Below are 27,217 nucleotides of genomic sequence, written 5' to 3' on the forward strand. Positions count from 1 at the left end.
CTTTTTCACCATTAAGGCAACATCAATGGCCTTAACCAATTTTTTTTAACATTTTCAATTAGCAATCTACATTGCATCTCTGAGTCCAATTCTACACCTAAAAATGCGATCTGTGTACAAGGACCCTCATGCTTATCCTTAGGCAAGGGCATACTGAATTTGTTTGCATTCTTCTGAAATGTGTTAACCAGATCCTCACAAATACTTGTGTTCTCTAGTCCCACAAAAAGAAAATCGTTCAAATAATGAATAATATTATGATTGCCTGAAACCAGTGGAAAAAGCTACAAAATGGATAGCTTTAGCAAAAAAGAACAATGACAAATTTAAAATATAGCAAATTAAAGGAGTCTGGATGTACTGTAAACTAGAGATCAATGTGGGAACAAAGATTCATCCGCATCCACCCATCATCCATGCATTTTCATCCCCCATCCCCACAGTCTTAATTTTCTTCCTCCTATCTCCCCGCTCAAATGCAGAAAGATGATTTTATGCAATTTTTTGGGCCTAAGGCAGTGGTGTCAAAGTCCCTCCTCGAGGGCCCGCAATCCAGTTGGGTTTTCAGGATTTCCCCAATGAATATGCATGAGATCTATTTGCATGCACTGCTAATAGATCTCGTGCATATTTATTGTGGAAATCCTGAAAACCCGACTGGATTGCGGCCCTCGAGGAGGGACTTTGACACCCCTGGCTTAAGGCATTACAAATAAACATGCTAAGCATGTAGTGTTTTTATTCCCCCTAACTTTTATTTTGATTGAAAGAATATCAATAAAAGTACAACTTGTGAGGCATGCTGGGTTCTACAATGAGCACAAAGTCAAACATAAGCTCAATACCGGTGATATTTTAGCCCAGACAATAATTTTAGCTCTAATTATATCTATGTACAAAACATATCAAAAACAGCCCTCAGAATATTGCTGGAGAAATGGGCAACACTATAATAATGGGAGATTTCAGTTACCAAAGAAAAAACAAAAAATTATGACACAATGTTGGTGGTCACTCCACTGACTATACAGGATACAGGCAATTTACAGTCTATTGCACTTAGCTGAACACAGCATAAATATATGTGGAGAAAAAAAGCCTCAGTTAATGCTTCGTTACGCCGATTTTTTAAAAAAGGGCTCCTCACTTCGGTGCCAGGCAAAATGGTAGAAACGATTATAAAAAATAAAATTGTGCAACATGTAGACAAGCGTGATTTAATGAGACAGAGTCAGCATGGGTTCAGCCGAGGGAGATCTTGCCTCACAAATTTGCTTGACTTCTTTGAAGGTGTGAATAAACATGTGGATAAAGGTGAGCCAGTTGATATAGTGTATCTAGATTTTCAGCTTTTGATAAAGTTCCTCTCAAGAGGCTCCTGAGAAAATTGAAGTATCATGGGATAGGTGGCAAAGTTCAGTTGTGGATTAGGAATTGGTTATCGGATAAAAAACAGAGGGTAGGGTTAAATGGTCATTTTTCTCAGTGGAGGAGAGTAAACAGTGGAGTGCCGCAGGGGTCTGTATTGGGACTGGTGCTATTTAACTTATTTATAAAATGATCTAATCTAATCTTCGGTTTATATTCCATGAAGCTCAACTCGGTTCACATATAATTAAGACTAGAATACATAGAAAAAGAAGCATGAAAGAAGTAAGAACTATAGTATTATCATTTTGTTGAGACTGTAATTAAACCATTTAAAAATTACGAGAACAACAAAGTTTTCAGGGTTTTTTAAAAATGTATTTATTTCTAATTATACATCAAAGTTTTTAAGAATACATCTTGCTCCATTAAACACAGGGAGGAAAAACAAATCAAGGTATTAAAATTCAATCTTATAATATCAATCAATCTTAGTCCCCTTCTTAGACCACTATATTGGGGAGAATGGTCAAGCAGTTACATAAAGTGAGAGAAGAAAAAAGGAAATTAGTTAAATTAAAAAGGCTAAAGTTTTCAGGGTTTTACGAAATAGTTGCATCTAGCCTATAAGCCTAATAGTCAGGGAGTTCATGCCAGATCTTTACAAACTTGAAAGCAAAAGATTGACTAAGTTTCCCAGCAGATTTAATTCCCTTAAAGCAGGGGTGTCAAAGTCCCTCCTTGAGGGCCGCAATCCAGTCGGGTTTTCAGGATTTTCCCAATGAATATGCATGAGATCTATTTGCATGCACTGCTTTCATTGTATGCTAATAGATCTCATGCATATTCATTGGGGAAATCCTGAAAACCCGACTGGATTGCGGCCCTCAAGGAGGGACTTTGACACCCCTGCCTTAAAGGAAGGGAAGGATAGCTTATATCTTTGTGTATTTCTCAGATGACAGAAGGGTCAAATATTCCGTAGAGAAGCTTAAAGATTATGCATGTGAATTTAAACTGGATCCTAAAACAAACTAGGAGCCAGTGAAGCCTCCCCAACAGAGGTGACACATGATCATAGTTTAGCTTCCCAAAGATAAGCTTAGCTGCAGTAATCTGGATCTGAAAATTGGAACGAGTGAGGTGATTAAATTTGCAGATGAAACTAAACTGTTCAAAGTTGTTGAAACGCATGCGGATTGTGAAAAATTGCAGGCGGACCTTAGGAAATTGAAGACTGGGTGTCCAAATGGCAGATAAAATTTAGGGTTTCTTTTACAAAGCTGCGCTAGGGCCTTAACGTGCTGAATAGTGCGCGCTAATTTGCCACGTGCGCTAGCCGCTACTGCCTTCTTTTGAGCAGGCGGTAGATTTTCGGCTAGCGCATGCTATAGCATGTGCTAATCCAGTGCGTGCGTTAAAATTGCTAGCGCGGCTTAGTAAAAGGAGCCCTTAATGTGGCCAAATGCAGAGTGATGCTCATTGAGAAGAATAACCTTAGTCACAGTTACCGGATACGAGGGTCCACCTTGGGGGTTAGCGCCAAAGAAAAGGATCTGGGTATCATTGTAGACAATATGATGAAACCGTCTGCCCAGTGGTGGTGGCCAAAAAAGTAAACGGGATGCTGGGAATTATTTTTAAAAAAAGGGATGATTAACATGACTAAGAATGCCATAATGCCCTTGTGTTGCCTACCGTTGTTGTTTCCCTCCCTCCATACTGTGCCTTGCCTTCTGGCCTGCCCCCCGGTGTTATCTTTGGGCTGGCTCCCTCTTCCTCAGTGCTGCAGTGCACAAAGCCATCTGCAGCTGCTCCTCGCGCATCCCGCAACTCATCTAGAAGCCTTCCCTCGCTTTTGTACTATACATTGTATTTCTTCCCTCCTTCCCTTTGTGTAACACTCTGGGTTTTTTTTATAATTTTTATTGCTTATAGTTTTATTTTTTTAATCTTACTAGTATTTATATCCTTTTTATTGTAAGCTACTTAGTTGTTATACGATTTGGGGGATATCGAGAAGTAATACACTTGAAACTTGAAACTAATGTATAATCTACTAGATTGAGATTAGTTTTGTTTGCTTAGTTGGTTTCTAAGCTGTCTGAAATGTAAATTATTCAACCTAGAAATGCTATGATCCTGAACCATATTTGTTTTCAAGTTTGGGGGTAATAGCAGAATAGGTAATAGTTTATGGTACATTAGTTATTGGTCAGTTACAAAGAAATTCCCAAGCAAGTTCAGAGAGATATCCACATTGATACCTAAGAAGTGCATTACCTGTGCCATTTCACTTAGTTAATGGTGTAATGATGACTAGCTCTGAATTTCTCTAGATTTTGTCTGCTTGTTTCAGCTTTTCATTTTGCCTTTGTTCATGCACAGTTACTGTCTGTCCAATCTGATAGGCAGAATTCCTCTGTTAAATTAGTTTTTTCCCCCAACATTTTTTTTTCTCAATTCTCTGCTATTCTTGGAAAGAAAACAAAGAAATTCCCTTTTTTGGATGTTTAGATATGGCTTATATCTCATGTTTAACTAACTTCCATCTAAAATATACAAACATATCTAGTTCCTTTGGGGAGAAACATACTTAAGTTACATACGTATCAACAGAAATCATTAAATAATGAACTAGATTTGCCTTACATATAATGTAACTGCTCATGCCCCCAAATCAGTAGTTCATCCCTTTTCAGAGAGCAAGACAAACAGCATTTCTGCCTCTGAACTATAATATAGTAGTTACATATTATAATTGAATGTTGAGCAGGGTCACAAATTCTGAAGCTCAACAGGGAAGGAAAGATTTTAATTCTGAAGTGTAAAATATTTTAGACTTTTAAAATACATTATTGGTTTTGAGTTTGAAGAGCAGAAATAAGTTTCATATTAACATAGTAACATAGTAGATGACTGCAGATAAAGGCCCAAATGGACCATCTAGGCTGCCCAACCCTAACCACTCTTTAAATTACTGGCTTAATTTAAATATTCCTTCTTCTTAGCTATTGCTGGGCCGGAACCTAAAGCTCTGCCCGGTACTATGCTTAGGTTCCATCTACTGAAGTTTTCATCAAGCTCACTCCAGCCCATCCAAACCATCCCAGCCATTGAAGCCCTCCCCAGCCAAACGGTCATATACGGACATAGACCGTGTAAGTCTGCCCAGTACTGGTCCTAATTTTTTCTGATTCGAGATCCTGTGTTCATCTCATGCTTTTTTTAACTCTCGTCATTTTCTTCTCCACCACCTCCCTCGGGAGCGCATTCCAGGCATCCACCACCCTCTCTGTAAAGAAGAATTTCCTTACATTGCTCTTGAGTCTACCACCCGTCAATCTCAAATTATGTCCTCTGGTTTTACCATTTTGTCCTCTGGTTTTGTTTCTTCATGGTTTTGTTTATGAATGGATTTGACTGATTAGTGTATCACAGGCTTTGTAGTTTGGAATAGGTCCCTTCAGATTAGTAGCATGAATCTACATCCTTTAATGTTAGATGAAAATATTTATTTTTTATTGGTAAATTTTGCTTATATGTGTGTTCTGTGAACATTCACTACAGTTTGGAAGTCAAATAACTGCTACATTCTCATACTACAAATATAGGTTTATGTTGCCCATTATTCTTCATGAGGTACTCCTAGGAAAGTATTAAACCTCCACCATGAAATTAGGCTTTCATTCTTTTTTTCCTAGTCTTATGAATAAATTGCATTTTTCTTTAAATTAATAAATCCAATGAGAAACACAAATACACGTATGGCAAAGCAGTTAAATGGGTGATATTTGATTTTTGATTTGAACTTTGATTCTATCTTTGCCTGCTTCCATTCCAAATGTAGTTTATATGTACAGTAAGTGTGTGGTAATCTGCTTATAATTTGAATGTCTGTTCACTAATATGCTTTTCCTACTATTTCCTACTATTTAACATTTCTATGTATGCGGTGCTCTACATATGTGACACAGTGGTTGGAGCTAAAGCCTCAGTACCCTAAGGTTGTAGGTTCAAATCCTATGCCGCTCCTTGTGTATCTGGGCAAGTCACTTAATCCCCCATTGTTCCAGGTACATTAGACAAGAGTGTGAGCCTACCAGGACAAAGTTGCTTGAGCACCTGAGTGTAAACCACTTACCCCCCTCTTTTATAAAGGTGCGCTAAGCTTTTTTAGCGCGCTATATATTAGCGTTTGCTAAACACGCACTAAATGCTGATGCATTAGCAGTTAGCACATGCATTGATTTAGCGCACCCTAAATCCGTGCATGTGCCTTTGTAAAAGAGGGCCTTAGTCTTTAAGTGATATATAAATATAAAAAATAAATAATAAATTTAAGAGACAGTCCCTGCTCAGCTCAGTAGAGCTTACAATCTAAATTAAGAGGCAACAGTTCAAGTAGTGGCTTAGGGAGTCTTTCTGGGTGCTTAGGGCAAGGGGGTTGTGAGTTAAATATATTTATTGGTGACGTTATGAGGACATTTCTTTCCAATACAGAAAATATGTCCCTGTAAAGTTTTCTTTTGCTTGAAGGTCATTTGTTAGATTCATCCAGTATTGGCCTTTTCTGCAAGTTACTGAATCCCATGGTATAGAAATACAATAATATGTAATTAAACTTTGCAAGTTGCATTATTTTTCTCCCCTGGAGCATATCTTAAGCCAGTACTGGAAAATAGAAGTGGTGCTCGTCCAGCCTTTCCCCATCACTAGGAGATACCCCTGTAATCCCACAGTCTTGAAAATACATTATTCAAGTCCTGCCCTTCACCCCTCTTTCCCAAACAATCTCTACACTCTCTGTAGGCTTCCTTGGGTCTACTGTAAATAGATTCTTGGTGGTCTATGTAGGATGGGAGGGAGGAACAATCTCCAATTGCTCCTGACCTTGCCAGCTCCAAGTTCAAAATGGTGGTCATGACCCCTAGGAGTAGGAAAAAAAAGCCCTTATATGGCAATATGACTCCATTTTGATCTGGCGTTCTTTTTCCAGGTGTTCACTAAAAGCAGCTTTAATCAATTTACATAATAATGAGGTTTCTATATACTTTGCATCGTATTATGTGTCACATGGTAACTTACATTATATTGCCATAGTGCATATTAGTTTATTACCATTTTAATATGCTTTAAATGGCAAATAACGTGCTGTTGCCATAATGTAACTTAATAACTGCACCTTTATTCCTGAATTAGTCATCTGTTTATTTGTGTTTGTGTGATTTCTTAAACTGTAAAAATTAAGCTGGGGGAGAACGAGTGGAATGGAATGATTTCCTATCATTTAACTGTCTCCTAGAATCTCATTACTACTTCACTTTAGGTTGAATATTTCTTCCCAGTTTGTCTGGCTCCTTAAAAGTTATTCTGGGAAGAGAGATGGCTAGGGCTACTTTTCAGTGTGGCAGTTGATCTTTGCCTTTATAAGAAGTACTTTTGAAGTTGCTAATGCTAGGAATATGCTTTTTATATTCACAATCTTTTAATTTGAGACTCTCCTTCCCTTTCACAGTCTCCTTCCCTCTATCATTTTACTGTACAAAGTTACATGTGCATAGATGAGTGCCCACTTTCAATTCTTTTATTAGGATGATACCCCTTGGGGCATATATAGGCCCCAAACTGTATGAATTTCAAACCATACTTGTACTGTAAAACTGTTAACTGACCCAACCTGGCACTATTCCTCTACCCGATTCTGTTATACCAATTCCTATACAACTTAATTCATATAGACAGTGGTGCAACAAAAGTGGGAGGTGCCCAAGGCTGTGTTGCTCCATAGGCAGTTGTGCCTATAGGATATAAGATAGAAATGAAATGCATAATTGGAGTGACTTAGAAATACAATTGAATATGATGTCTCCAGGGAGACTCAAAAGAGAAGAAGGGAATTTCTATTATTGAAACCAGGTGTGACTCAAATTGGAGGTTTATTTTTCCTTAGATATCCTTGCAAATGTGTAGTGAGGTATCGTACTTTAAAATATGTTATTTGAACCGGCTCATTTGACGGCTTTCCTCTCCACTAAGCGCCTTGAAATGGAATAATATCTGTGTCCAAGTAATAATTTAGCTCTATTTCAGCATCAGATAATGAGCTTTCTTGTTTATTATTAGATAGTTCAATCACTCCTATTCTTTAATCATGGATCATAATTTTGAGGACTAGTGTGTGATTAAGTAGAGAAATAATTTCCTATTATAATTTGATTTATTTTCTGGATGGAAAGTAATTTTAATATTATGTTATCTTAATTACACTTTCTGTACAAGATGATATGCTTGTTAAATAATGTGAAAACTTATAAATAAATAAATAAAAAGAAATACAATTGAATAAACATGAGGGGAGGAGTGGCACTCTTAAGGTTGTGAGTTCAGTCCCAGCCTGCTCCCTGTCACTCTGGGCAAGTCACTTAACCTCCATTATCCCAGGTATCTCAGATTGTGAGCCTGCTAGGACAGATAGAGAAAATAGTTAGAGTACTATTCCATATATTGTAAACAATTTTGGGTGAATCTCTTCATGAAAAGGTAGTTAATAAATCCCAATAAATAAATGATAGAATTGAGCATACTTGTAGGTTAAAACCTTTGTTTTAGAAAAGAGGAAATACCTTCTATAAAGAATACATACGTGTATACAAGATGAGTGGAATCTTCATTCTCCTTCCACCCCCCCCCCCCAACAACAATGCATGGGAAACATATAGTCCTTATTATCCCACTAAACTAGTCTGAAATGATGGCCAGTTTACCATCTGAACTGCAGATAAAGGTAGACATATCAAAGTTTTTCAGTGACTTTTGCTGTTAGATGGATGGGATAAGTATGGGTGGGAAGGAAGTGGGGACGGGAATGTAAAAACTTTGACTGCCTGATTCAGTTTGAATAATTTGTTGTATGTTCCAGTCTGTCTTGTTGATCTTAAATGTTTAAATTTTTTTCCAGTAACATCAGCAGTATAAAAGGTCTAGTGTAGGTTGGAATTCTCCAGTATTCTCTAGCTTTAGCACATGGTACATTGGGCTGGTGTAGTAGTGCTAGGAAATCAGGCTAGAGCCCCCAGGACAACAGATCATGGCCTGCACCTTGAGTTAGGTCCTTTTGGCCAAGGTTTGTTCCAAGGTTTGGACCAAGGTCCTTATTCCAATGGAGCCAGGTCATCCACAGGAGTCTCTTCATCCCAAGCTGTAGCTCACAGGTCCCCCATTACTAGTACATGCTCTTCAGGCCTCTTGCCAAGGGGAGTAATGGTAGGCATTCCTCTCCCCCCCCCCTTTCTCTTTCCTTAAGGATCATTGCGTAGCCTGGAAAAAATTTAACTGAGGATCTGTAACTTTATTCTCTTAGGGCAGGGGTGTCCAATGTCGGTCCTCGAGGGCCGCAATCCAGTCGGGTTTTCAGGATTTCCCCAATGAATATGCATGAGATCTATTAGCATACAATGAAAGCAGTGCATGCAAATAGACCTCATGTATATTCATTGGGGAAATCCTGAAAATCCGACTGGACTGCGACCCTCGAGGACCGACATTGGACACCCCTGTCTTAGGGATAGATTCACTAAGCTTACTGATCGTGTTCCGACCACTTTGTGAACCCAACCTGATTCACTAACCTTCCTCCGGCTCCAATCCGATCCATGCATGCAAATGAGGGAAACGGCATGCAAATGTAGGAAGGCAGCGATTCACTAACAATTTCAGGAACATCAATTTTGGCCGGCCGATCAAAAAAGAAGCGACTGCTGGTGTTATAGAATTAACTATGTGATCTCGTACACAGTGAAATGGCATAAAATGTTCTTCCTGTCCATGTAGTATCCAAACCATACTATAAAAATATATGTACAGGGCATCCACATATTATCCAATAGAAGTAAAAGATGCAAAAAAGATTTTTGGTTTAAAAAAAAAAAAAAGATATGCCTGCTATTTATACTAATCAGCTGAGAAATGTCCCATTAATGCATTTTTGTATGTTTAAAATAGAATTATATTAGTGTGCATATCCCCCCCCCCCCATGAATTAACTTTAAATGTTATAGGCTTATAGATGTTGGAAATGGCACAAAAATTATTTTTTTTTAGCATGAATTCTGCAGTTTTCTTGCTTCTATACTGATCAGTCTGTAGAAAGAGAATGCTAATAGGAACTCTTTTGTAGCATCTGTGTTACATTACCTTCCAATTAAATTACTTGTTGACTGTTTTCCCTCCTTATGTTATCTAATCGGATACAAATTTGGCATGTAGTTTGTTTACAGATGAATGCTGTTGTCCACTCAACAAGCACACACTGTCATAAGCATTCGTTTGCTGATAACATCTTGGGCTTCCTTTTTGTTTTCTTCCTTTTCTTTCTCTCTTATAAGTTCTTGGTCCCAAAGCAAAGGACTTGTATTTTGCCTGAAATTGTTAGATCTTTTCCAGATTTGATTATTAGTCATTTTGTTTCTCATTCTTTTTCATTCTGGTGGCGTCTCCTGTCTGTTCTCTGTAGACCTTAACTTTTAAAATCAGATTTGCTTTAGGCAGTTATGCTAATAGCCAGGCTAAGATAATTAATACAGTATTAGAATTGCAAAACAGTTGAATTTGTTCAGGGGTCCTTTACATTCACGCAACTTCTATTGGAAACCATCAGATTCTGGAGAGCATCCTGAATGGCAACTATATGGTGGGACTTTTTTTTTTTTTTTTTGGCCATATATAAAGGCTGTTGTAGTTTCCAGTCATGGTGAAACCTGCCTCCCAAAGCGAGCATATAGAAACAAGAGCTTGGCCAGATAAAAGGCAAATTAAGATATACACAGCTTGGCAATAGTAAACTGAAGTTGCCTTTTAATGAAAGCCACTGCTGGCAAACACTGCCTTGATGGTGGTGGAATAGCTCGTGGTATAGTTTCACCTTGGATTACTTGTTTTCAAGCCTGACTTTCATGCTAATTGAAATTCATGCAGGTCTTTTTTCAGTATTAGGATTCCAAGATGTCCAACTTCCTACATTTTTCAAATTTGCTGGTTCTTTGTAGTTGATCCAGAATTCAGTTTTAACCATGGGGGAATGACTGAAATAAAGCATCAAAGCAAATGCAGGCAGTATTTTGTGTACAATTTGTATCAAAGAACCACATTTTTGCATGTTTAAGAATAAATATAATTTCTGGAACATGCAACAACTTATCCACGTGCTACCCCAAAACTAACTTTCTTGTGCGACTATTTTTTTTCTTAATCTAAACCACTGTTTTCGTAGTAATTTCCGTTTTAACTATATCCTTAAATAAAATACTCAGTGTTTTATATCCAGAATGTGTGTCTTAACTGTAAACTCAGAGAGCAGGGAATCTTATTTGTGTTTTTATAATGCTACGTAGGAGGATGATATAGAAATTATTTGTTGCAAAATTTATACTTCTCCAGTATTTGCTTTGGAGAATGTAGTTATTTGCTAAAGCAAAATCTTAACGTGTACCAGTTCTTCATACATGCAGCATTTTACTTCTATGCTGAAAATGTTCATAAACAGATTAAACAACTTTCACAGTGGAGCTTGATAACAGATGTTTGCAAGAGACGCTTTAACACAGTTTTAGTGTTTTCTATATTTAAGATTTTAAAACATCAGAATTTGTAGCCTATCCATTGTTTATTTTCACCATGCTCGCTAAATAGATTAATATATCTATTAAGAGTAGAGGTGTGGCCTAGTGGTTAGGAGTGCAACCTCAGCACCCTGAGGTTGCAGGTTCAAACCCAGCACTGTTCCTTGTACCCTGGGCAAGTCATTTAACACTCAATTGCCCTGGTTACATTAGTCAGATTGTGAGCCTACCGGGACAGATAGGGAGAAATACTTGAGTACCTGAACGTAAACTGCTTAAGCTATAAGTGGTCTATAAATACTAAATATATAAATAAATGTGAGCTTTGTAGATGTTTTAAGATAACATTAGCATATTTCAAAAATGTCTTATTAGGTATGAAAAATATTCACTGAGTATATTGTTTCAGCACCAGCAATATTCATATATTAATGCTGTTAAGGTGCATCTATTTTAATGGATTATAGGAAGCTGCCAGTTCTCCTCAGGGCCACTTTAAAAGGCTGGACCCATGAATGATTAGTAGGGAAGGCATGATGCACTCAATACAGTTACAATTGCAGAAGGGGAGACAAGTGAGGGAGGCCTAGGGAAAGAACCAGCTTCAATGTATACAGCTTCTATGCACCTATAAGATACCAGAAGATTTACCCATTGCAGGAAAAGGGCTCTTGTTTGAACAATATACTGTGAAGTTCCTATGACCCGATAGGAATCATACTTTTGCTTTTGTTGGAGAGCTAGGTTTACAGCCTGTGAAAGGCTTTTTTTCCAGGGTGTTTTCCTTCTGAATGTACAGTTAAAGAAACTGATGCTCACTTTTTACTCGTGGTCTGGTTGGAACCTGTAGTAATTTTTAAAAAAAATTTATGTAAAAATATTTACGCACCACGCTATCCAGTTACATATTCAGAATCTCGGAGAGAGCGAGACCAGAAGGCCTTGAGCATGCGCAAATGCTCAAGGCCCAGTCCAGCACAGCACAGGCAAGAGGGAAGATCTCAGACGCACCACCCAGCACAGAACCGGGAGGATCTTCGGGCAGCGGCACCGGCATGTCCTATGGGTTGGTGCTGGTGCTGGTGCCCAATCGGGGTAAGGGATGTTATTGCGGTGCTCAGGGGGGGATGTAGGATCGCGTGGGGTGGGGGGTATGGAGCAGCATCGGTGGCCTCAAGAGGGGGGGGGAATGGAGCAGTGCCTGTAGCCTCGGGGCGGGGGAGGGAGGAGGTGGAATGAATCAAAGCGAGTTTCTATTGACCTGGGGGGCCGCCGCAGGAGCGGACTGCTGGGCATGATGGACCTGTGGTCTGACTCGGCAGAGGTGATGCTTATGTTCTTATGTTCTTAACTGACGGATAAGTTAGAGTCTCTATGGGTCAAAATTCCGGGAACAAATGGACTGGAAACAAAGATTTGGCAAGAAAACTTCATTTAAGGAGTGGAAAAGATAAAAAATGGACAAAAAATGGAATAAACACAAACAGCATCAACGCAGGTGCCATAAGGTGGTAAAAGGGGCTAAAAGACTACAAGATAAAAATAGCCAAGGAGGCGAAAAACTTCAAGCATTTCTTTCAATATATTAAGGGGAACGACCCGCAAAGGAGGCAGTGGGACCGCTGGATGACCATGGAGGACAAAGAAATTGCAAACAAACTGAACACATTTTTTGCGTCTGTATTTACCAAAGAGGATCTACACAGCATACCGGAACCCATCAGGCTATATGGAGGAAATGAAGATGGGAAACTGACAGGGTTGACGGTCAGTCTAGAAGAGGTATTTTTGGCAGATTGATAGGCTTAAGAGCGATAAATCCCCGGGACCGGATAGCTTGGACCCGTGCTCTTCAACATCTTTATAAACGATCTGGACGTTGATACGACGAGTGAGGTGATTAAGTTTGCGGATTAAGTTCTGGCTGCTGAACTAGAGAAAGAGATGTTCAGCTGGCAGGGCTTTGTTTTATAAATTTTTTATCAACACAACTAATATACTACTTTATCCTAAAGCAAAAAAAAAAAAAAAGTAAATAAATAGAAATTTTATTTCCTACCTTTGTTGTCTGGTTTCTGCTTTCCTCATCTTCTCGTTCAATTCCTTCCATCCATTGTATGTCTTCTGTCAGCGACTTACATTTGCTCTGTTACTGTGCCTCTCCCTTCTCCCCCCCCCCCATCCCAATTAGTCTGGCACCCATCTTCTTCCCTCTGCTCCCCTCGTAGTCTGGCATCTCTGTCTTCTCTACACTCTTGTCTTCCCCATTTCCCTTTCAGCGTCTTCTGCCCACTCTTGTCTTCCCCATTTCCCTTCCAGCATCTTCTGCCCACTCTTGTCTTCTCCATTTCTCTTCCAGCGCCTTCTCCCCACCACAACCTTTCCCTCTCGCCACCTCACTGCCCTTCAGTACCCCCTCGCGAGGCCCAAGAATCCCCCTCTCTCTTACCTTCGCGGCCCGTTAGTAAAGTAAGTTGCTCAAGCCTGCCGAGCCTGCCTGCCTGCAGTCACGTATGTGTGAGCGGAAGCTTCTCCTCTGACGCAACCGGAGGTGGATAAGAGGTGGGTAAATCTAGAGCAAAATTTGATAGAGGAAACTCCTCTATGGGTAATCCCATGGCTACCAATTGAATCTTTGAGAAAGTTAGCCCTTAATGACAGTCCAATTATACAGCATATGCTGACATTATGGATTAAAATTTGAACAAAATTATTGGAATCTCAAATTTTTTTTTTTTTTTATGAGGCAGCTATAAGATATGCCCCTTTTTTTCTCCTGGGAAAATAGATAAGGCTTTTTACTATTGGGAAAGACTTGGCTTGAACTTTAGGCCAGTTAATGAAAGATGGAAAATTAATCTCATTTATTGACTTGATCGGAATATGGATTAAGGGATCAAGATCTATTTCAATATAGACAAATAAAAGATTTTTTATCATAAGAGAGTATTACAAGAATTAACCACCTACCTTAATAGAAAAAGCATTTCTATGTGAACGCAATCCATTGTATATCACTTGATGTGTGGTAGTATAAATATTGTAATGGGACCAGGAATTCATGATGAAGTTTGAGCATATACAAAACTGAAGTTTTTGCCTTATAAAAATGGTGCCTGTGCAGTGTATCATTTTTAACATTCATATGATTTCCAGCTATTTTAGAGTTCATAGTCATTGTTTGGTTTTAACTGGAAATAATTAATAAATCATACCGAGGCATGTTCCACTTGATGCAATTATATTGGCTTAATATCTGCACCATACCTGGCTACATTTCATTCCTCTTCCCTCACCAAGCACAAATGATTCATTTGGAGGTGTGCAATTGATCTTTGCATTATTTTTACTTGGACAGGTTGTCAAGTTACTGAGCAACAAAAGATCACAAGCTGTTGGTATACTAATGTCCAGTCTCCACTTAGATATGAAAGACATACAGCACGGTGAGTCTATAAATCTACTGTAACCTATGTTTTGTTATGAAGTTCACATCATATTTATGAGGGATGTGAAATATGTACTAAATTTAAACTTTCATTTTATAATAGTCGTTAAATGCTCAGTCGTGCCATTGGTTTCTTTTTAAAGAAACAAGTAAAAACATCTTTTATATGTTAACAATTCAATGTTATGTTGACTATTCTTTTGGCTGCATTATAAAAATGAAGATAATTAGCTGGTTTTGATACTGTTGTATGTTGCCACTTTTAGGTGTGTTTTGCATTAGTCGATATTGCTTACTGCAGAGGTTTGTCTGCGACCCCCCATCTGTTTGCACATGCACAAAAAAGTGGCCTAAATAAGTCCATTATATCAAAGGCAAAGAAATAGTACAAATATGGCTGATGATTCCTTCCCGCCCCCCCCCCCCCCTTTCCACAAAGAGGAGACACAGCAGCTATACCAAAGGGAAGAGGCAGGGCAAGAGGCTAGAACAAAAGGGAAGAGAGCTGAGTGTTCACTGCAACACTATTTGTTCCTCACTCATTGCTTTACACCCCTCTGCTCTCACATGTACACCCCATATACCCACATTTCATTTCTGTGTAGTCTCAGTTATGATAACCGTACGCTTATGTAGATTCCACACACTCGCACGCGCACCCTTCATTGTCGTACAAAAGGCACAGTTATCATTGCTGCTGCCCTTAAGTCATTTGCAGCTCCTCAACCCCCTACCACAGGGGTAGGCAGTTCCGGTCCTCGAGAGCCAGAGCCAGGTCAGATTTTCAGGATCTCCACCATGAATATGTATGAGATAGATTTGCATGCACTGCCTCCTTGAGATGCAAATCTATCTCATGCAGATTTATTGTGGATATCCTGAAAACCTGACCTGGCTCCAGCTCTCGAGGACCGGAATTGCCTACCCCTGCCCTACCATATTCTTTTACTCATGCTACTCCCACCCCTTTACTTATTCACCCAGCCCAGCCACCCATTCACATAATCAGCAACCACCACCAGTCCTAACCTTCTCATCCACTAACTCAGACCCTTTACGGATCTTAATTCCCCACCGATAATGTCCTCATTTGGCAAATCAAGCCTTAGTACACCCTTGAATTTGCCATTTTAAGGTGTATTTAAACAAAATTGTCCAAACTATAGGAATTTAATATTACATTCCCCTAATGCTGTACCTTTATGCCAAACATTATTTTTATTCAGATCCACAGCAATCATTGGTTTAAAAAACAAACAATGTTTGAAAGTATGATCTTTAAGTCATTAAAGGCATCTAAGATGACCTTTATCTGAGTTATGATTGCTTTTGTAGAATTTAGTATTTTGGTATTTTTATTGTAAGTATTTTAATAAAGCATAGCTGTGGAGAAAGGTAAAAAGTGGGAGTACATTTATGTTCACTGTGTCCTTTTGTGCTGCCTAGAATCTTGCTTTAGATTAAAAACAGATTGCACTGTCTTGTGAAGTGTCAGTATACCTATTAAATATGGTTTTAAGTACAGTTTGCAGACTTTATAAATCATGAAATCATCTTTTTCAGACTTTCCAGCACACCTGTGTGTGTGTTGAGGGTGGGTGGATTGGAGTGTGGAATATGAACTAATTTAACCCTTTATTTGGCATTATAGCTCAGAAGCAACATGTTTCAAGTTTATTAGGTTTTTATATACCGCCTATGTTTTTTCTATGGCTCTTATGGGAGATCTGCATCTCCAAATGCCTTGTTATTTGGCACTGTTGCTCTCGTTCAACATCAAGTTACATAAAGCAGCCATTTCACCATTTGCCAATTAAAGGGTTAAAAACGGCAAATTTTTAAATTTATCTCTTAGCATAATTCACAACTACCATTATTCTCCTCTGCTTTGTCAATTGAGTAGTTTTCAATCACAATATAAGTTTATGAAACTTGTCTTGATGGCAGTCTAAGAGTGAGACTCCAGTACTGGCACCAAGAAGTACATGGTATTTCAAAAGCTGGCAGATGTAAAGTCATTGAGTTAAATCTGAAAAAAAATGATATGGTTCTTTCCTTCAGTCAGATATTAAGCTTAATTTGAGTTAATAACGAGAACCTTATGAACAAAGGAGTCCGCCTAACATCTGTGTCTGTGGTACAGGCAACATGATTTCACTGAAAATGTGCTTGCTTGACAAGCAGCATAAACAATAACGCACCCTGACTGTTGGTAGTTGAGGAGGTCACATAATATTGGATTTTACCTTTATCCTATTAGAATTTTGAAGGCCAAATAGTTGAAAAACTCTTAGGGCTCTTTTTACAAAGGTGCGCTAGCGTTTTTAATGCACGCACTGGATTAGCGCGCGCTAGCCAAAAAACTACTGCCAGCTCAAGAGGAGGCGGTAGCGGCTAGTGTGCGCGGCATTTTAGCGTGCGCTATTCCGTGCGTTAAGGCCCTAACTCGCCTTCGTAAAAGGTGCCCTTAATGTTGAACAAGCCATTAGCTGAACGTTTTGAAAATGTGTTATAGAAATAAGAGAATTATAGCTGTGGGGATATTTCTTATGGTGAATATAACTCCCAGGGCATTCAATTCCAAAGACATTGAAACTATTAATATATTTCCTGTGTCTTGGCCATAGTTTCTGCTACTTGGAACCAACCATGTGTGCAGTGTGTGTTGTTATACTTAGGAAGGACTTGCGAAAATTAAACTCTTTCCCTATGAGGAAATTACTCAATTATCTAGTTCCTTCCATTTGCTGGATACCAAACAAACTGTTCCCAAATAGTTTGTGTTATAGCCAAGTGTTTGCCTAATTAAAGGAGGATGTCAGATTGCAACAGGAATAATTCTGTGTTGTGAGACGCACATAATGAACCTTCCTTGAATTAAGTAGAACCAGGTGAGTCCTTCTTATATCTGTGCCACAAAATTGATTACTGTCTCAGTATCTCAGTATCCCAGAATTCTATAATATATGTATGCCTTTTGATAGAGGTTAGGAATCTGCAGGCCACAGATTCTCATTTTATTAATTTCCCATTTCTTTTTTTTTAATGTTTATTAATGTTTATTAGAATTTTCATAAAACAATACAGAGAACAGAAAAACAACAAGTCAGAAGAACATTTTCACAATCTTGCAGGAGTAAATGGATAAGTCATAAGGGTATACAGAAATAATATATCAACAAACATGGTACAACAAATATCTATCATTGTAATATAAATGGTACACTTAGGTTTGAGTATCGGTACAATAATCTAGCACCCTATGCCAGGTCTTATGAAAAGAAGAAATGGTATTCATGTTGACAGCTATTGTCTTTTATATTTTGTGTAAAGACAGACAGTGTTCCACCATTCATTATAGTTTGAACTAGAGAAGTCTTTCCAATGGGAGATAATTATTTTAAGAGCAATCAATAGGAAACATCTCAATAGTTTATCTCCATACTTATCCAACCTTGGAGACATTGCAGATCCACCTATTATTATGATGGAATAAGTAAGATGTTCTGTGATAGATAATATTTTACATACAGTAGACCATATTTCATTCCAAAAGGGTTGCAATCATCTACAGTGAAAGAGTATATGATCTAACGTACCAATTTGAGCAGAGCAAGACCAACACAAGTTGGAGCTGATCGTGGAGATTTTAGACAACTTATACGGGGTCCAATAAGCTCTATGGTACAGGAAAAGGACTAGGTGTTTATTAGCAGCTGATTGTAGCAGGCTGAATGAAGTGAGCCAAATATTTTTCCAAATAGAGGGAAAGAGAGAAGAGGAAATGTCTTGAGCCCATGCATCATATAAAGCCAAGGGGAGAGTGAATTTGTGTTTCTTTAATAATTTGTACCAGGCAGAGGTCTCACCTTTCTTTATCCTAAATGATGCAGACCAGTTTAACAATGAAGGGGTAGCATGCAAAATATTTTCTGCAATTGAAACCATTGGTAAAAGTGAGTAGGTGGAATATGATATTCAGCAGATAAAGTTGCAAAGTCAAGCATATTATTGTCACAATATAAATGGGAGATAGACCAGATACCAGATTTGATCCATGATTTCCACTCTATGTCTACCCTGAATTTTCACTTGTGGATTAAGCCAGATGGAAGATAATGTAGTCTAATTCCATTTAACATCCGCCAGAGTATCCATTTCCTGAAGTGCTGATGCCGTTGAAATCAGAACAGAATTGCTTTGTACTGTTTCAGTGGTGGTCAATGGCACCCTCTCTGAGACATCGGAGGTGACTAGCGGAGTGTCGCAGGGCTCAGTCCTGGGACCATCCCTTTTCAACATATTCATAGGGGACTTGACCCGAGGGCTTCAGGGTAAAGTAGCGCTGTTCGCCGATGACGCCAAACTCTGTAATATAGTGGGTGGAAGCAATCTCATGGATGGTATGACGCAGGATCTGATCAAGTTGGAAAACTGGTCCTCGACATGGCAGCTGGGCTTCAACGCTAAGAAGTGTAAGGTCATGCATCTCGGCAGCAGAAATCCATGCAGAACATACACCTTGAATGGAGAAACACTAGCTAGGACTTCAGAAGAACGGGACTTGGGAGTGATCATCAGTGCAGACATGAAGGCTGCCAAACAAGTGGAGAAGGCCTCATCCAAGGCAAGGCAAATGATGGGATGTATAAATAGAAGCTTTGTCAGCCGCAAACCTGAAGTCATAATGCCACTGTATAGAACCATGGTGAGACCTCATCTGGAGTACTGTGTGCAATTCTGGAGGCCACATTACCGTAAAGATGTGCTTCGAGCTGAGTTGGTCCAACGAATGGCCACTAGGAAGGTCTCTGGACTCAAGGGTCTCTCATACGAGGAAAGATTGGACAAATTGCAGCTCTACTCTCTAGAGGAGCGCAGGGAAAGGGGTGACATGATTGAGACTTAAGTACGTCACAGGTCGTGTCGAGGTGGAAAACGATATATTCCTTCCCAAGGGACCCTCAGTCACAAGGGGGCACCCGCTCAAACTCAGAGGAGGGAAATTTAGTGGTGACACCAGGAAGTATTTCTTCACAGAAAGAGTGGTAGATCACTGGAACAAACTTCCGGTGCAGGTAATCAAGGCCACAAGCGTGCTAGACTTTAAGAATAAATGGGACATCCACGTGGGATCCCTACATGGGTCGAGCAGCACTCAGACTTAATGGGGTGGGTCAGTAGAGTGGGCAGACTTGATGGGCTGTAGCTCTTTTCTGCCGTCACCTTTCTATGTTTCTATGAGGTATGAAGGATGCAATCCGTAACAACTCTTTGTTGTGTAACCTGTGTTCCAATTTTAACTATGTGGGAGTATTCTGACAGGTGGGCTCTATCAGCCATAGCGAGTCTTGTCTTCCCAAGAATGCAATATGGTAGTCATACATAACAAGGAAAGTTCACACCCCCATTGTTTTTTGTACACTTTAATTTCTTCAGTGCAATTCGAGGGACCTTATTGTTCCATTTGACCATTAATGATTCTTTCTTAGTATATGCTTTAAGAGGGAGTAAACAAGGCAACATTGAGAGAATCTAAGTGATTTTAGGAGATACCGTCTTAATGGCAGAGTGAGGAAGATGTTGCAAGAAGGGATCATAGAGATCTGGATTCAGATTCTCAGAGGAATATAATTCTGTATAGAAGGTGTGAAACTGAGAGCAGATTTGTTTAGTTTCATCACTATCTCTCCCCTATTGTCCTTGATAGCTGGGATCGTCGTACTCTCTGATCGAAGTTTCCGATAGTTGGCGAGTTGGTGCCCACATTTATTCATACTGGAATAGTAACTGGCAGACTTCATGAAGATCTCCTTAGCAGCCTTTGTACTGAGAGCAAGATTATATTCATATCTCAACTTATGGAGGTTTGATTATATTAGAGCAGGGATCTCAAAGTCCCTCCTTGAGGGCTGCAATCCAGTCGGGTTTTCAGGATTTCCCCAATGAATATGCATTGAAAGCAGTGCATGCACATAGATCTCATGTATATTCATTGGGGAAATCCAGAAAACCTGACTGGATTGAGGCCCCTCAAGGAGGGACTTTGAGACCCCTGTATTAGAGGGTTGCCTAAGTCAGATAAATTTAGACGTTCCATCTGTTGTATTTTTTGTTCCAGTTGCTTTGTAGTAGCTTGATTGTCCTTGAACGTAAGCAATAATAGTGCCTCTAATATATGCCTTAAATGCATCCCATGTGGTTTGCCAGGAAGTGTCTCAGAGACTATTCAATTCAAAAAATTCAATTATCTGTTGTTTAGTGCATTCTTTGAAAGAAGGATCTGATATCAAGGATGAATTAAGGCACCATAGTCCTTTGGCAATAGGTCTGCCCAAATCCTTGAAAGTGAATAATATAGAAGAATGATCTGAGACCGAAATAGGATGAATTTCAGCAGATTCCACCTTGGAGGTTAATGAGTAGCTAGAGAGAAAATAATCAATTCTGGAGTACGAAGAGTGTGGAGGAGAATAAAAAGTATACATACACTCATCTGGATGTAGAAATCTCCACACATCAAGCAATTTCGTTTGGCACATGAGATCTTGTATACTACTCCAGGCTTTAGATTGTCTATAAGCGGCCTATTTCCTGTCCAGTTTCAAATTCAATATTTGATTATAGTCACCACCGAGAATACATGGGATATCTCCCTTGGAAGATATCAAATCTGCCAATGAATGAAAGAACATAGGGTCATCAACATTTGGGGCATAGATGTTTATGACTGTGAACATAGAAGAGTCAATGGACAGATGAACTTTAATCCATTTGCCTATAGTATCTGTAGTGTGAGATAGAATCTGAATGTCAGGTTGCCTTCTTATCAGGGTAATTACTCCATTTTTCTTACCTAGAGCTGGCAAAAAAGAGACGGGTAAGCCCATTTGGGGTGTATCATAGCAGATTCCATCGCTGACAGATGAGTTTCTTGACAAAATATAATATCGCTAAGTTATATTGATTGATTGACTTATTTGTAAATTTTGCTGTAGATGTACAGTCTCTTCTCATGTAAACCGCTCGGAACTATTCTGGTACTGCGATATACAAAAATAAAGTTATTATTATTATTATCTGGATGAAACTGGTCAGTGTATTGTAATATTTTACAATGTTTAATTGGATTGTTAAAGCCCTTGACGTTCAGTGAAAAGCAGGAAAGTGCCATATATACCGAAGTGTGTGATGTATCCAGATGCCCTTTAATACAGGTGGGTATGAGTTGTATTGGCGACCCAATTCAATCATGATGAAAGTAGGTATGATATAGGGAATCATAATGTGATGTACCCAGGTGTACAGAAATACAGGTGAGCTTAAAGAACTATACAAATATCTTTTGAGAACATTTAAAGCACAATAAGTGTTTGACACAAATATAGAACCAAAGTAATATATGTGATGTACCCAGATGCTCCATGAAACAGGTTGGAACTGGAGGCATATATGAATTAGAATGTGATGAGCCTTGGTGCCCCAGTAAGCAGAAGGAATGAAACCTAAGATTATTTTTACAATATGCTATGCCAAGACATAAGAACAGATGTTATAGTACCAGCAAAGTGAATCATAAGGGAAAGTAAAGCTGAAAATTCAGAAGCAATGGCGAGGTAAAAGATGCAGAGAAGTAGCAGTTAAGACAATGTAAAGATAGAAATAATGTGAAACACAAGCATGAGATGTAAATGGGAAAACCTAGACTTAAGAACAAGCTCCGAACCACATAGGGAGGAGCGATGACAAATCGGCCGAAGCCTTGGGGCCAATCGGCTAGGTGTAGGGGGGGTGGGGGAGGGGGGTAGGATAGATTAGGGGTGAGCGGAAGGGAGATCGCCCCTTTCGATCCGGCTTCACACGAGGCGGACGCGGCTTCCCTCCCGCTCACCCTCAACTGCACAAGCCAACAACAACAAAAAAAAAAAAAAAAAAAAAAAAAACTTGTCCCTAACCTTCGCCTGCAGGGATTTGAGCTGCAGGTCACCGCAGAAGGTGGGTTCCCTCGCTGGCTCTGCATTGGGGTAAGCGGGATACGGCCGCGTCTTCGTAGCCCCAGCAGCCCAAGCTCTACCAGTAAACCTGCGGGTAAGGGCGCTGGGGGCCGCGACGGAGTTGAGCCGCTGCACATGCGGCCTAGGCGCGTGGCCAGGAGCTCCCATCTGCTGCTCCTTCGCCGATTGACCTCTCTTGCTGCGTGCGCTCTCTTCGCCCGGGTGCGCGCTGCTCGAGTCGCCGCAGGATTTTGGGCGTGGGGGGGACGGGTCGCCGGCCAACCGCAATTTGTACCTCAGGCTGCTAGCTCCAACGCCGCCGGCCGGGCGGTGCTGCCCATCTACAGCGGTGGTTTTCGCCATCTCTCCCTCAGCGTGGCTGGCGTCCTTCCCCTCCCTAGGCGGGTCTCCGACCTCTGGCGGCCACGCAGCAGCGGCCCGCGGCCTCCAGGCGGGTAACATCGCTGTCTCCCGCCGCCCGGCTCCTACATCGATCTAGGCTCGGTGGTGGCCTGCGACCCCACGAGGCCGTTTCTGGCCCACTTGGCATTCGGCCGGCCTCGCTCCGGGGGATTGGGTTCTCCTTCCTCTGGCGGCCACGCGGCCGCGGGCTCCGACGGGCCCCATTGCTGTGTCCCTGCCGCTCGGCCGCGTGTGAGCGGATCGGGGTTTTCTTCGGCCGGGAGCGCAAGCCACTTACTCGCCCCAACGCGGCGGGTTTTTCTCTTAGCTGCGATGCCCATCACCGGCCGCGGCGAGGCGGCCGTCTCACCCGCTCCGCGTGGCTGTTCGTCCTCCCCCCCCCCCCTGAGCACTTCGGCGGCGGAGGGGGGGGGAATTGGGTCGCTACCTTCTAGCCGCCCTGCTCCCACCCCGAACCAGTCACCATGGCAGCCTTCGGCTGCCCTGGGACACGCGGCATCCCGGCTGCGGCGGAAAGGGAGGGGGGGGCGGCGGGCACCCGCTGCGGCCTATGCCCAAGGCCCCATCTCTGTCTTCGGCTGCCCTGCTCCTGCCTCACGCGGCCAGCGAGGCGGGCGGCGTGCCCAGGACCAGGTGTATGGCTTTTCCTGGAGTGGTTTCAGAGAAGAAATGTGTGTACACCGTCAGAGTGGGAACATGAGAGTGGCCATACTGGGTCAAACCAATGATCCATCTAGCTAGCCTGTTGTCCTGTTTCCACATTGCTAAATCTGGTCACAATTATCGGGAGGGCACCCGAATGATCCCAGGGCAAGCGGTGGTTTCTCCATGTCTGTCTCAGTCGCAGCCACGAGCTGTTCCTCCAGGAACTTGTCCGTAATTTTAAATTACACTTCCTACCAGTGCCATCATTATGAAATTACATGTCTTAATGTAATTATATATGTTTTTGTATATCAGTGCATCTATTGCACAGCCATCGCTCCTTCCATCTGCCCTGCTCCTGCTTCATGCAGCCAGCGAGTGCTGCTGTTTCTTGTGTAGGGACAGCTATGACTGCCGTGGGGAAAACGTCGTTCCGGCCCCTTCCATAGCAAGTGGAGGGATCAGCAAATTTAATTATCTTGCTAGTTATTCCCATCTCTAGTTAAGCCCATTTGAAATTGCCTAACTCCATACAGTTGCCTTTTCCCTATTGATACCTGAGGCTAATTCTCTGCATTCGGTGATTTCCCTATTGCTAGCTGAGTCTAATTCCCTGCATTCTGTGATTTATTGCTATCTGAGTCTACTTCTCTGCTGCAAGGTGCTGGACAAAAAAAAAAAAAATAAGACCTTGCCCTCATCTTCAGGGCCGTGTTAGATGAGGATGGGATGCTTCACGGTGTTATGTCTAGTCTTCCCATCTATCCAATCAGCTATATGTTAATGATCCTACAATTCTTATCCTTGGGATATGAAATATGGCAAAAATCGCCACACATTAGATAAGCATTTATCTTTCCAGTTATTCAATTAATGTGACAGCGTTGACATTGGACTCTTCACATTTCTTCCTTCTATGTATTTTCTTTAAATATAACTTTCTGATTTCCGTGAATTATAAATTTCTTAGTTCCAAGAATTTTCTTTAACCATAAGGGAAGCCGCTCTGTTTTCCTTTGACATGACATGCTTATAAACAATAATAATAATAATAATAATAACTTTATTCTTATATATCATGTTCCACGCTCCTTATGCCGGTACTTACAGTATCATTCTCAAAGTATTTCGCAACAGCACAAGTCACGATCCATGCCGACTGTGCCGAAGAAGCCTGCGGCCATCACACGCACTACTACCGCGGCTTATACGCCAGCACAGCATCACGCGCACTACCACCGCGGCTTCTACGGCAGCACAGCATCACGCGCACTACTACCGCGGCTTCTACGGCAGCACAGCATCACGCGCACTACTACCGCGGCTTCTACGGCCGCACAGCCTCTGCTGGACCTCACGAACTTATTGATTGAGAATATGTCGGTTTCCTTATTACATTTCTGCTATAGAACTTAACCTCCCAATCACTGAAGCCACAAGTCGGAGGCCGCTAGGTTTTCTTGTACACGACATGCTTATTGGTCCCACCCTACCCTACTTATGCCTTTACTTACAGTCTCATTCTCTTAGCATTTCTCATCTCGGCAAGTTACGATCTACGCCGCCAGCACCGAAGAGGCCCGCGGCCAGCACACGTGCTACCACCGCGGCTTCTTTGGCCGCACATCTAGAGCTCAGCACCTCCCGTGAATTTTAACCCCACTAAGCGGCAAATGAGATAGTCCTATGACTTAGCCTTGGATTGGATCTCCCGAATTGGGGCTGCATCCACTCGGCGTGACCTTCGATTCACAGGTCCTGCCCTTAGAATTCAATCACGGCTCTGATATATACTACTGTACAACACTTGCTCCATACGAGAGCACAGGTAGTCGGATGGTTTCGTCTTCAACAAATCCTACCTCCGAGGGAACCAGATCCAGGATTTGCTATGGTATCACTTTATCTTCTCTTCGCGTAGGGGTAAGCATTACAGGGTTATCCGACTGTGCTTCCTTAAATTTTCTTTTCTGGACCTTAACGGGCCCCTTATACGAGGACGCTATACGCGCTCCATTAGCCACACCAGATCGATTTCGATTTACCTCACTTCCTGCACACCTCCTGTATTAACGTTTCCTTTCCCACACAGTCTATTCATTCCATCTTGCTTACTGCTTACGACCTCATTACCAGAGACCACAACAGCTGACATCTGGAATCCTGTACTCGCAAGCATCGGCAGTACGATAATCAGCATCTAGGAGGTAAGTCCGATACATGAAGGGACAGGGCTTTAGAGGGATATAGAAGGAATCGGCGTGTTCACATATCGGCTACAGATAGAGCAATTTTAATTGGGTTATATGGAGGTTATAAATGGATATAGACTAGAAGCTCCTAAATCAAACGAATTGACAAGGAAGTTGGCTAGATTCGGGCTTTACATTGGTGTGTATAACACAACAAATAAATAAATATAAATTCACAAATTAAATTATTTTACCTTAAGGGGTCTACTTTCGCTTTATCCATTTAACGACTTACATATGGGGTTTTATAAGACCTTCATAGGGAGAGTTACCTTACCTCAACAGCATCTACGGGACATTATGTCCGATGCCTCCCTTACGGTTTGCATTCCTTCCAGAACTACTACACACACATATTAGGACCGAATATTTACTGGTCTCACATGCTTGGATTATGGGGAATATGGGATAATTAGTGTGATATTTACACACTGATCCAGATATGCTCCTGGCTAGGCTCCTTAGTACACTGGACCCTCTGTACATCGCTATATCGCTAGGCTCATCAGTACATTGGATATGCTCCTCTGTACATTGCTAGGCGCATCAGTACAGGGGACATGTTCCTCTACATCGCTAGGCTCATCGGTACATTGGATATGCTCCTCTGTACATTGGCGCTCCTCTGTACATTGGCTAGGCTTATCAGTACATTGGATATGCTCCTCTATCTGTACATGGGATATGCTCCTCTGTACATGGGCTAGGCTTATCACTACATTGGATATGCTCCTCTCTATCAGTACATTGGATATGCTCCTCTGTACATTGGCTAGGCTTATCAGCACATTGCATGTGCTCCTCTGTACATTGGCTAGGCTTATCAGTACATTGGATATGCTCCTCGGTATCACTACATGGGATATGCTCCTCTGTACATTGGATAGGCTTATCAGTACATTTGATATGCTCCTCTGTATCAGTACATTGGATATGCTCCTCTGTACATTGGCTAGGCTTATCAGCACATTGCATGTGCTCCTCTGTACATTGGCTAGGCTTATCAGCACATTGCATGTGCTCCTATGTACATTGGCTAGGCTTATCAGCACATGGCATGTGCTCCGCCGTACATTGGCTAGGCTCATCAGTATATTTGATATGCTCCTCTGTATCAGTACATTGGATATGCTCCTCTGTACATTGATATGCTCCTCTGTATCAGTACATTGGATGGGCTCCTCTGTACATTGGCTAGCCTTATCAGCACATTGCATGTGCTCCTCTGTACATTGGCTAGGCTTATCAGCACATTGCATATGCTCCTCTGTACATTGGCTAGGCTTATCAGTACATTGGATATGCTCCTCTGTATCAGTACATGGGATATGCTCCTCTGTACATTGATATGCTCCTCTGTATCAGTACATTGGCTATGCTCCTCTGTACATTGGCTAGCCTTATCAGCACATTGCATGTGCTCCTCTGTACATTGGCTAGGCTTATCAGCACATTGCATGTGCTCCT

General features: G+C 41.1%; 1 protein-coding gene across 7 annotated transcripts in view; it reads left to right on the forward strand.

Annotated features, from left to right (window-relative positions):
* FMN2 (formin 2) overlaps positions 1-27,217 on the forward strand; it is a 587,410-nt gene that overhangs the window by 216,207 nt on the left and 343,986 nt on the right. For all 7 annotated transcript variants that reach the window (XM_033938052.1, XM_033938050.1, XM_033938054.1 and 4 more), the window contains exon 8: positions 14,347-14,434. In XM_033938052.1, coding sequence (XP_033793943.1) covers positions 14,347-14,434 — 88 coding nt within the window. The remainder of the gene's footprint in view (positions 1-14,346; positions 14,435-27,217) is intronic.

This window comes from Geotrypetes seraphini, chromosome 3 (assembly GCF_902459505.1).
Source record: "Geotrypetes seraphini chromosome 3, aGeoSer1.1, whole genome shotgun sequence".
NCBI lineage: Eukaryota > Metazoa > Chordata > Amphibia > Gymnophiona > Dermophiidae > Geotrypetes > Geotrypetes seraphini.